Source organism: Protopterus annectens, chromosome 8.part0, assembly GCF_019279795.1.
Source record: "Protopterus annectens isolate FY-2018-M chromosome 8.part0, PAN1.0, whole genome shotgun sequence".
Lineage (NCBI taxonomy): Eukaryota > Metazoa > Chordata > Ceratodontiformes > Protopteridae > Protopterus > Protopterus annectens.
This window is the reverse complement of record NC_056741.1, coordinates 1,506,661,840-1,506,674,234: the sequence shown is the minus strand read 5'-3', so window position 1 is coordinate 1,506,674,234 and position 12,395 is coordinate 1,506,661,840. Positions and strand designations below refer to the sequence as shown.

General features: G+C 38.1%; 1 protein-coding gene across 5 annotated transcripts in view; it reads left to right on the top strand.

The window, feature by feature from the left end:
• TMEM45B (transmembrane protein 45B) overlaps positions 1-12,395 on the top strand; it is a 409,261-nt gene that overhangs the window by 283,768 nt on the left and 113,098 nt on the right. For all 5 annotated transcript variants that reach the window (XM_044081093.1, XM_044081091.1, XM_044081094.1 and 2 more), the window contains exon 3: positions 7,734-7,946. In XM_044081093.1, coding sequence (XP_043937028.1) covers positions 7,734-7,946 — 213 coding nt within the window. The remainder of the gene's footprint in view (positions 1-7,733; positions 7,947-12,395) is intronic.

The window sequence follows — 12,395 nt, the reverse complement described above, 5'->3', positions numbered from 1 at the left end:
TGCTATTTAGAAGGCATCCTGGGATATTGTCTGGGTACACTGATGCAGTGTTCTTGGTCTTAGAGAGAGCATTAAGGACCTGTTCCCTAGTGATAGTAGGGAGAGTTATATTTGATGATATTTCCTGAAGAAAAGCTGAGGGGAGAGAGGGGTAAAGTTAAAGCTGAATTTATCAACCAGGAGGTTTGCTATGTCTTCTGGCTCAGTACAGATGGCTCCATTTACAATGAGTTCTGCACAAAATTGTGTATTGTCTTTGAGGTTGCGGACATAGCTAAAGAATGCTTTGTGGTTGTCCTTGGCCTAGAAGGCCAAACATACCTCATATTTGGTTTTGGTAGACTTTATTTGTACTCTGAGTTGTTTGTTTAGTTTGATGAGAGTGTTTTTATCCTGCTGGTTGCTCCACCTTCTAATTTTACCATGATTTTCTTCCTCCTGTTATACAGCCTATTGATTTTCTGATTCTACCAGGGTGGCTTTTTTTTGAGTTAGTTCCATACTTCTTCCTGGGTACAGCTGCCTCTATGCAGCTATTAACATGCTTGTACAGGGTTTCTGTGAACAGTTCGGCATAGGCAGCAGTCTTCTCAGGGTTTATGGGGCTTGATATTTTTTCCAGGTTCTTGCTTAATAGCAGGATGTTAGCCTTAGTATAGTTCCTGAATATTCTAGGTTTAATTGGGGGTCCAGTTTTTATTTTTACTTCAAAGGAGACCATTTTGTGGTCTGACATACCAGGAAAGGCATTACAGTAGGAGGTGTGAAGCACTCTCACATATTAGTGAGGACCAAATCCAGTATGGTTGTACCCCTGGTTGGTGTATTGACTATCAGTCCAGGGAGTTTGTGTTTACAAAATCCAGGAATATCTGTGCATGTATGTTTGGTGTTGTATAGGTATCCCAGTTAATAGTGGGTTAATTAAAGTCTCCCGCGAATATGGTACTGGGTTGGATGGTTAGTGTTTTTAATAAGTTTAAATATATGGTATTGGTTTCCTGGGTTATATAAGGAGACCTGTAGCTTGCAAGGAAGTGGTATTGGATTTTGCCTATGGTGATTTGAACATGGAGCAGCTCATGTCCTGCAACATTGTCCTGTTTGACCATGCCTTGAAATGTATTCATCTTTGATGTAAATAGAGACACCTCCACCTTCAGTCCCTGCCTATGAAGTAGCTGGTCTAAATGTGTGGAATGCATTATAACCTAGCACTGTTGGTGTGCTCTCCATGGAGTTAAACCATGTCTCAGTGACTGCAAAAAAATCAGCATTCTCTAGGATAAAGACAGCTTCTAGGAAGTGGAATGTTTCTTTTTTAAGACTCCTAGCATTGAGCAGTAATATCTTTAGATTTTCTTGGTTTTGCTTTTCTGTGTCGGAAGTACTTTCAGTTTGGCATTGCCTAAAAAAGACACTATGGGGGAAGATGATGTTTTAGCTAATATTAAAAAGCCTAGAGGGGAGAGGTGCAGACCATCCCTGGCAAAGCAGCGTGGTCTGTTGACAATCTCCTTCCATACTGACAAATATTGCACCCCTTAGAATGACACCAAAAACTAAGCCAATTATTAAAGTCAATCATCTTTTGTTTGTATTGTGGCATCATCCTTGGAGAAGGTAAAATGCTACTCAAAGCTAGGCTCATACCAGCCTGAGACACATATTCCAAGAGCTCCATGATGTCTCTCTTCATATAGTCTAGGGAGGCATGACTCAGGTCATTTACTCCCGCATAGAATATGAATGAGTCATATCGGTAAGTGTGGTCCAATGACCTGAGTGCCTGAGTAATGTGGCAGATCCTAGCCCCTGATAAGCAACTGACCATGACTTTCTCCTTACTCAGCCTGGGGCATCTCACGACGGAGACTCCAATGACTAGAATGATGGAATGTGTGGTGGCTTGCCTTATGGGCTTAGAGATAAAGGCTCCATGAGATGTAGTTCTATGTGTTGATGTGGGTGTTATTTTGAAAGAGTGCATTTGAGGCTGCTGAGGGTATTTGTTATGTGTACTTCGTCTCGGAGGTCTTTGTGGTTTAGGAAGGTTACATTTAAGTGTCTCAGCATATGTGGGTCGATTTGTCTGCTTTCAATTGTGCATGATGGGTGCAGCATGTGTACTGCTGACAACCTTATTGACTTTAGGAGTACTTTTATGTGAGAGCTTTGCCTCCAGTGACAGTGTGTAAATACATCTCTCACATACCATATCAGTTTGTTTGAGAATTAACTGGTTATCAGTAAATATTAGAATTTCTGCATTGCCTCAGGATGCCCATATCCACCAAGTTGGTAACAGAGACAGTAGGAAAGTTCATATCCATGGCAACAGACCCTTTTTATTGATTAGACAGTTGGAATGAGAATACCAGTCACTGTCAGGAGTATCCAGTTTGCAACTATGGGGACAGTGCTTGTCACTGCAAACTAGTTGTCCTGTGTGCAAATAGGTATTGAAGAAATTTCAATTGAGCTTTTACAGAAAAATGTTAATCAAGGTGTCTGAGTCTATACAGAGCACTGCCAAACACTTGAGGGGAAACTAATACATTGACCCTGAAAATGTAAGGATGAAGTATTTAGGCAGATATTCTGAAGTTAGAAACAAATCAAGACGTACTTACTGAAAACAAAGAATTACCTTGTCAGGATGGCAAAGATGTGCAGCCATATTGTTGTCACCTCACAGCAGGAGGTTCTCCAGTTTGATTCTCATCTGGAGTGCCTTCTGTGTGGAGTCTGCATGCCCTCCCTGCGTTTGTGTGGGTTTCTTCCAGGTGTTCCGGTTTCCTCCCACATTACAAAGACATGCATCTGGAGCATTTCTTCCCAGGTCTCCACTGAAAATTGGCTTTGTTCCAAGTCAGACTTTCCTGGTAAACAAATGTTAAATAAATAACAAGAATGATGAAAAGAGGGGAGTTGCATGAATGGCTAGTACTAATGCTGGTCTCACCATGGCTTTACTCTGTTTGGATACAGTTCCCCTTTACTTCTTCTCTCACCAGAAGCAAAATGTTAGCACCAATCCCAAGATGAGAAGCAGGGCACATCCTGTTTGGTAATCCACAGTTTTGTCCCAGATAATGCAAGGGTCTGTAGGCTTATAGTCTTTTCCTGGCAGATACCTTGAATAGCAACCAGACCAATCAAGAGCGTTAAGCACAGACACTCACTCTCCAACCAGAAACAGTCAGGAATCAATGCACTCTGCTTCTTCTCTTACCAGGACCAGAATACAAGCACAGATTCCAAGCTGTCACCTATAAAGCAGTTATTTCGAGTTCTGGTGATCAGCAATCTTCAGGAAACAATGTCCCTGTACTTCTTCTCTCACTAGGAGAAAACAGAAGCATTAATTCCAAAATGACTACTGAAAGGCAGAATGTGGGCCCTGCAGTAACTGCTGGCCTTGCAATAGATTGTTAAAGGTAAGATGAAAAAAAAAGAGCAAGATAGATTGAAAGGGGGTGGGCAAATTTGTATTCTGGTACTATGAATACAGTGGGGTGGCCAATACATTTAAATAGTTGAAGGGGAGTGATTCCACAAAATGATAATTTTGTTATTACTCACACAAACCAGTGAAAGGAGAGAGGGAAGGAGATATATGAGCAAATTAATATAAGGGGCAGGCAACTAGAAAGACAGTGGTGTTTAAGAACACAACAGTTACAGGGTGGAATGGTGGAAAAAATTCTGTCTGACTCAAAAGAGAGACAGCTGTTGTGTCTTTTCAAGTTTTAATATGCAATTAAAAGCAGAATACAAGTAAGACACAGTGTAAAGAAAACAAATCACAGTATACAAAATAGAAAAAGCAATAAAGCAATAAAAAGTACAAGAAAGCAAAAGCAAACTAACCTTTCCCTCACAGCAAGTTGTAGCAGAGTCTGGGTGAGCTTTTCCAGTAAAGCTTCGAAACGTTTTATTCTACCCCGTAAACAGAAGGTTTAGTTCCTAGCTCAACCCCCTCAGTTCACAGATGATTAACCATAACTGACCTGTTCTAACTTCTGTGTGACTCCTTAATTGTCCTGTTCTAATTTCTGTCTGACTCACAAGAGACACAACTGTGGTCTCTTTTCAAGTTTTCATATGCAATTAAAAGCAGAATATAAGTAAAACACAGTGTAAAGAAAACAAATCACAGTATACAAAATAGAAAAAGGCAATAAAGTAGTAAAAAGTTGAAGAATTCAAAAGCAAACTAACCTTTCCCTCCCAGCAAGTTATGGCAGAGTCTGAGTCTGGGTTAACTTTTCCACTTCTCCTCTTGATCTGTTAGACTCCCATTGTTCTGTAATACTTCAGCCTTTGTCAATTCCATTAAATCATTCCCTTAATAGCTTTCCTAGATCTCTCACTTATTTCCAAGATATTTTTACTTTATTATCTTGAATCTTGATCTTAGTTTTATTGGTGCATAATCTGATATACTTATTGGTTGTGTCTCAAAAGTTTTCAGTGAATATACACTTACCTGTGAAACAATTTCTATACAGTCTGCCCATATTATTGTACCTTGGGGAATAATATGCAAATTATGTTGGAGTTTCTGCTACTGAATTCACATCTTCCATGCCAAATATTCTCATATACTTCATAAACTTTGGCCCTTTTGTTATATTTTGCCTTCTAGATCCCTCTGCCACATGGCTGTTATTACACATCAGGTTCCTGTCTGCACCCAAATTTCTCTTAAACTCCTTAATAAAAATTTTAGGTGGAATGGAAATACATGCCAGCATAATCCTCCTAGCCTGCCAATAACCCCTTATTACCATTGTCTTCTTTCCCTCTTTTGTCACTATCGGGCACCTCTAACAATCAGTTTTATTAATCCCCTTTTTCTTTTTCCCCATGATGTTCTGTGGCATCTCCACCATTAACACTTTTATGTCTAATGCAAATGCACATTTCTGTCTAAATTGCTCTTTGTATCCTGCACATCTTAATATAATTCAATACTCTCTGCTTTTTATATATAAGGCCATTTATCTTTCATGTTAATATTGACAAATTCCCCATGATAAAAAGCTATTACTCTCACCTGTTGTACATGACAATCTTTTGAATATATATTTTCAGATTTTAACTTATATGCACAATCTACTGTTTGGCAGGCTGATCCCTTAGGTAGTTGCTTCTTCTCATCTCCATGTGAACCTATGTCACATTTTCCAAGACTTTTTATTTCAATAAAATTACTCAAAAACTAAAAAATGTCCAGACCGCTATCCCATTTAGCTTACAACTAATATACAAAACCATGAGCATTTTCCAAAAAAACTAAAGCTTATCCCTCCAGATAAGTGTTTGCCTAAAACTGATGGCTGCATCTATAGGTATTACCTATTCTAAAATTAAGATTATTCATTCTAATTCATGTTGAGACCATTGGTTCCACTAGGCGCTCTGGTGGTGCAGAGGGTTAAAGCGCCAGCTACAATGCAGCTGACCCAGGTTTAATTAGAAGCTTGGGTGACATAGAGCAGTAGGGAGAGATTGTCATGACATCTGGGGTGAGAGGGCACTCAATGATGTTCCCTAAGGGGTGGCATGGTCCATAGAGGGGAGTAGCCCTCAGATGAGGTCAATAAGCAAGTTGGCAGGGAAAGCAAAGTAGGTAGGGCATATAAAATAAAAAAAAATCACAGACAGAATCAAAGATGGCCAAGCCCCTGAGTCACCCTTAGGATCCATGACCAGCACCAACAATTCCAAAGTTATTCTGGAGGTAGGAGACAAGCTGGTATACCTGGTGTGGGGCAGTGGGTGTGAGCTGGTAAGAATGATGAGGAGGGCAGCAAAAAATAAATAAATATTAAGCCCATGTTCCAACTTCTATGTATTGCTCTCTGTTCTTTTATATATATTCCCATTTCAGATGTAAAAAACCAGCATGCATGCTTTCAGCAAAACATTAATGTTTATCCCTAAGAAAAAGTGCACTGGCTACCTTTAAATAAATAAACTGTGCACTACTATATTAAATACATTAAAGCACTTACACTACTGGGAAATCAGCTAATTGTATAATTTCTCAACTTCCCACAGTTTTTAATTTCATTCATTTTTCACTGAATTTCTTTGCCAATATACCTTTAAATGTTAATTACATTGTACCCTATATATTTCACAATGAACACACTGTTCAGACCTCCCATGTTTAATGGCTTATACCTACAGACCCATGGTCTCCAATTAAAGCAGTTGGGAAAGAGGAAAACACCTGAGAACTATGCAAACACAAACATTTTTTTGTAAATTTCACTTTGAACATACTGTTCATTCCTCTCATGATTAATTGCTTGCACCCTATATTACTTCTTTCCAATTGACAGCATTAGATAGCAGGCAAAATGCTGATAACTTTGCAGATGCAGTGGCTTTCATTATGGTCTTATTTTTCAAACAGGATAATAGTGTTCCCCTATGTACTACAGCTAAGAAATCAAAATACATAGCACCAATAATATTCTGAACTTTTAAAAATGGATACCAATATGAAAACTGGTTCTCATTTCAGTGTATAAATTACAGTGGGCTGTGAATGGCCCATGAGCTTTTCAGCAGTGTAATTAGCTTCAGATGTAGAATGAAGCTGGAATCCAATTGGTCAAGCAGTTACATGAGCAAAATATAACAACAATTACAGCAAAGTCAAACATTATTACAAAATGTGTATGCTAACTCAAAGAAAATAATTTTACACATGAACCTACTATCAGCAATGTGTGGCAGCAAAGCTAACACTCATATCTTCTTACCTAAATGGAGCTTTTTATTTGAAATGCAGGATGAGATATATTTTAATCTGTGTTTGGTATGCTAACACTCTAATGTATGGTTGAAGCTTTTTCCTGTGGCCTGTATATTGGTCAGCAATCCTATGCTTTTAGGTTTCCATACTTCTTATCTTTTTTAATTTACTTACTTAATGTACTTACTTTTATCTTCCATGTAATATATACATGCTGGAGTTTTGATCTCAAATCTTCCACTGTATATAATTTCTGTCCAGTTGGACCTCCTGGTTACCAAACAAAACAAATGATAGTCACTGACACTGTCTCAGCCAGAAACCAGGATTCTGTTTCAGCAACACTGGTGTGCCTGCTTATAGTATCATTGATCTTGTTTATAAATCATGAATGATCTGCAGCTCCATAGCAGTATATTTTTAAACCTGTATTCAAATTAGTCTTTTAGCCTTTCACTTTAGACTTTACCAAATACTTAATATTATTATTCAGAACTGGTAGCTTTCAGAGGTGATGACTTATCCTTGCCTTGGTCAAATGAACTGTTCAAGTATGTGGGTGAATATTATGGCAGGTATTATTACAAACTTATCATGCCAGCTGAAGTATATTGCAAGTTGTGGCAGTTAACCTGTCTTTCTAGCAGTTGCAGAAAATAAAATACATGATGGTGTGTTTCACTTTTTGCATATTTCATACACTGACAAGTTGCCAGTGCTTAAATAAAACCTTTAGATGATATGAGTAATGACTGTTTAAATAAAATCATTATAATTTATGTGGCATCTAAAAATTGGGCTTTGTACAAGATCTTATTCCCTCTAACCTAGATGGGTCTTTTATCAATTTTTCTGCTGATAATGGTAGTCAGCCACAAACTGTGCCTTGCAGTATAGTTAAGAGTTGCCTGGAATGTTTCATAAAGAAAATACTAACCCTCTTCTTCATATTACTTAGGAATACTGGCAGAGCAGTTTGTTCCTGATGGGCCTCATATGCGTCTCTTTGACTATGAGTCACAGTCATGGGTGCATCTGATGAACTGGCAGCATTCAACAATGTACCTCTTCTATGGGCTATCGGGAGTCGCTGACATCCTCACTTATTGCCCACTCAAGCTGCCGGTTGGCCTGGATCGCCTTATGCTTTCTGTGGCAGTATTTGTTGAAGGTGAGTTTTGATGTCATATCTTTAAACATATAGCTGGAATATGATTAAAATTGTGGTATTTGATCATAAGTGATAAAGTTATCTTCCTCACATTGGTTCAGTTATGACCTCCAGTCACAGTTTTTATGTAGTCTGTATCTTCTACCAGTGTCTGTATTTTTCCCCTAGTATTGCAGTTTTCCTCTCATATCTACTTTAACTTGGGTCATGGCTGAAAAGGGTTCAAGAATAACCAAGTCACTTACCTAGTTAACTAATAATATCCCACTATTTTTAGAAATTATACACTAGACCACTGTTAAGTGACCAGGCTCAAAGGTAACAAGAAACCCTTCACAGCAGAAGAGACATTTTAGGGCAAAGGAATAATTACCCACCAAGGATACTGCACTTCTTGGAGGAATAGATAAGCTGAAAGTACAATGAAAGGCAAAGGACATCATTTAACAGTATCAGAGAGATATCCTGAAAATTGTTTCTTATGAGGGAAGAGAACCTGCTGACAAAGTGATTTACTCAGCCTCACCACCAAACAGACATCCAGGAGAATGAGGTTAGATACAGAGAATAAAAAAGAAGCATAGAACAAAAAAAGCAGCCACCATGGTGTTTTCACCCACTAAATGAAAACATTTAGTGAGTCTAACTTCAAAACAAAAAATAGATAAAACTGAAAAAAAAATGAACAAAAGTAACTGTAATAGCAGGTGTAAGGAGCTCCTGTTTTACTCCCCCTTGCTATTCGCAGCACATGGAAATCTGCATTTAGCAAGGATGGAAAAACAAAACTAAAGCAGTTAACTGGATTGGAAGAATGCATGTATGTGCACATGTGCATTTGTGTGTGAGAGAGAAAGAAAGAAAAAAGACAGTGAGAGTCTGCACCTCTGCATGTGTGTGGATGTGTACCAGTTTCTGCATATGTGTGAGACACTATCTACCTCTATCTTTCTGTGTGTGTGTGTGTGTGTGTGTGTGTGTGTGTGTGTGTGTGTGTGTGTGTGTGTGTGTGTGTGTGTGTATTTACTATATACAAAATATGTCATCCAACTGCAATTATGAAATTTTAGGTGAGGGAACTATTTTACATCAAAAATGTAAAATGCATATACCGATAAAACAAATGCAAGACGATTTAACATATGGCCCATTTTCTAAGAGCAATTCCCTCTAGGTTGAGCATTTTATGGGAAATAATGGATCTTCTAGTGATACAGAGACCCTCTGCCTTCAGCACTGGTCATCATGGGTCAATTTCCTCAATAATACTCACCGTCAAGCATTGTTTGTTTAACCAACTGGCTAATATAATCAGAAAAACTCAAAGCAGAGTCTACCCATACACCCAGGTCCTTAAATGTATCTGCAGTTTCAGTCAGTGTGTGCTGAATTAAATGTGTCAGGACCGGCCTTTGGTCAACTGGTGCCCTAGGCAAAAGGGCTACACAGTGCCCCCAACACACCACTTCAAGTTCTGTCACACAATATGTAGACAGATATGTAACCAATCAAACACTACTCTACTAATTAACATACCAAAAGTTGATTAAGCACAACCATTCATTCATTAAAACTCTTAACTATACTGCATAATCATTCAATACCTAAAAACATTTAGTTATGACTGATGTAAACCCTCCTGTTTTTTTTAAAAAACACTTCATATTAACCATATAATTTAATCCAGGTAACTTATCAGCACATAGTTTGATCTGCCACAATGCTTCTTTTTATTCTAAATAATTTCTGTGCTTTAATGTTTATCCATTTTAATGAATGAGTGGTTGTGCTTAATCAACTTTTAGTATGTTAATTACTAGGGTAGTGTTTGACTGGTTACACATTTGTATAACTATTCTGTGATAATGGTGTTGTTTATTCTGAAGAAGTCCTTTGATGTTTGTTTGTGTCCTTCGGCTTTTCCCGGTTAGGGGTCGCCACAGCGGAACTCCGGTCCACTAATGATTGGCAGTAGAGTTTTACGTGCTGGCTTGCCGGGCCTAACGCACAACCTTCAGCAAAGGAATGCCCATTCACGCATGTTGCCACACAGAAGACGCTCTAACTGAGAATCTAACGGGCAACATCTAACTGTGAGGCGACAATGCTACCGCAGCACCACAGAAGTCCTTTGATAAAAGTGGTTAATAAAGACTTCAGTACACTAATTCCTTGGTTATCCCTGCTGGTGTGTTCATTCATACAAGGTTTTTGTCTTGCTTTTACTTAACAGTTTGAAAGCTTCTAGTTTTCACATAGATAAAGGGCACAGGTTTCTTGAAGATGGGGGAAGGATATGCAAAAAACACTGTCATTCAGGAATATTAGTTATAAGAAATTCAATAACCAAGCTTTTGCCATCATTGCTGATAGGTCTAGTTCTAGTAACTATGTTACTCAGATCGATGAGCTGTAGGAAACTATTAATGATTGTCTTATGTGGGCCTTACCTGTTAACATTGAATTGTCTAACACTAATCAGTCAGTCTATTATTGCAAGTTTGTGTCAACAGTGTTGCTAGAATATGTTATACAAGTTTTGGAGAGGAGGGAGGGGGACTTTACACATTTACAAATAATATCTTGGTATGGCCCCAAAGTAAAATTCATACAGTTACCCAGTTAGGGTGGTAATTTGTGGTAGAGTTAAGAGTCACTTTTAATGATTAATGTTGGGGAGAGATTTGTGCTTTATGGAGTAGTGTTACAACTCCATCTCCTACTCTAGGGCCAGATCTGTTATCTCTAAATACATGATAGCAGTGCTCAATGAAAGGGGAAATCCAGCTATTTTCTTTAAAGCATGAATTAGTAACAGATGTTTTTTTTTTTCTATTATGTGTTACTCAGGCTTTTTCTGTGACAATTTATTATTAATATCCCCAATGGTCATGTGTGCTGTTACTAATCTTTTCTGAAGAATTTAAGTAATTGTCGGTGATTACAGTAGCACTAGGAGTTATTAGGGAGTCCAAAACTGAGTTCAGTATCACCACACAGTAGTTTAAATATGCACTGCTGTTTTTAATTAGGAGCAGGAAATTTTGGTCAGCCTCTGTTTACCAGTTTTACTGATAGTTTTGGAAAAGTGGGGCATGCAGTAGGAACTTATCCCATCAGCTTGGTAACTGTGTTGCTGTGATAGGATGAGGCTGTGTGTGACAGACATTTAGAGGCAAAAATCAGGATATAACAAGCTGTGGGCAATTTAATCCTGACCATAACTGTGATTGTTGAGAAAGAGAGTTTTCCATCTATATTGTAAGTGGCCTTTGTCACTTACATTCTCAAAAATCCTTACATCTGAACTTCCCTTTCTGTAAACTCTTTTTAGGCAAGGATATTGGGAAAGTGGTTTATGCACAATGCACTTCTATTCAACTCTGCATAACCTAGTAGATCCTTTTCATTCAGGCCTTGGATTCATGCAAAGAAGCAAGATGGCCCTTATTTGAGTAGTTACAGAATTAACAACTGCATACCTTATCCTGGTGATGTTATCCTCATACAAAACAACACTGTTGACACAAACTTGCAATAATAGACTGATTGATTAATGTTAGACAATTCAGTGTTAACAGGTATTATGGCCTCTGCAGCATTGTGCTTGATTGGTTTGCATGTTACCTTTCTGGCTGTTTCAAAGAGATTAGTTTCTGGGGTTAATTCTTCCAGCAGTTTCCCTTTGGACTGTGGGAGACTTCAAGGCTCTGTTTGAGCACCACTACTTTTCACAGTTTATATGCTGCCCCCCAAGGAGGTCAAATGAAGTCTATCTTATCAATTATATGCTGATGATGTTAATGATAGATCTTTAAGAAGGTGGCCTGTTTTGTTAACCATAAAGTTACCTGCCTTAAATAAGAAGTTGGGGGCACACACAGCCTTCCTGAATATTGCCAAAGTATTTAGCATCTTTTCACACACAAGGATAAGTAAACTTTAAAGATCTCAAAGGTGATGCTTCTATGATTCAATAAACATCCAATAATCTTTCTGAAAGAATCCAGGTGGCAATTCTCAACAAGAACTGCAAAAACACCGAAGGCATAAAATGTCAAAAACTGCAAAAATGTCCTAGAAGAGAATGACCAAAAAAACACAAAAACTGAAGTCTCACTCAGATTCAAATGAGATTCTTACTTAGTCTTGCCATTTTAGGCCTTAATTCTGTCAGATGCTACTGCCACCTTAAAGATCAGGTTTGGTGATGATTGCAAACTTGCAATGGTTGTGCACTCCCCAAAAGGTATTTCACAGCTTAAACTGAGAGTAAATATTGTTTGTGTCTGGTATAGAAACAGTGTACTGACTCAATGCCAACAAATGCAGCATGACCATATTTAGTAACCAACTAATTCCTTTAACTTTCTCTATGGAAAACAGCTCAAATTAAACATTGTTTGTTACAAAGGACCTTGGTACATTCACATAAATCTTTTCTTTGAT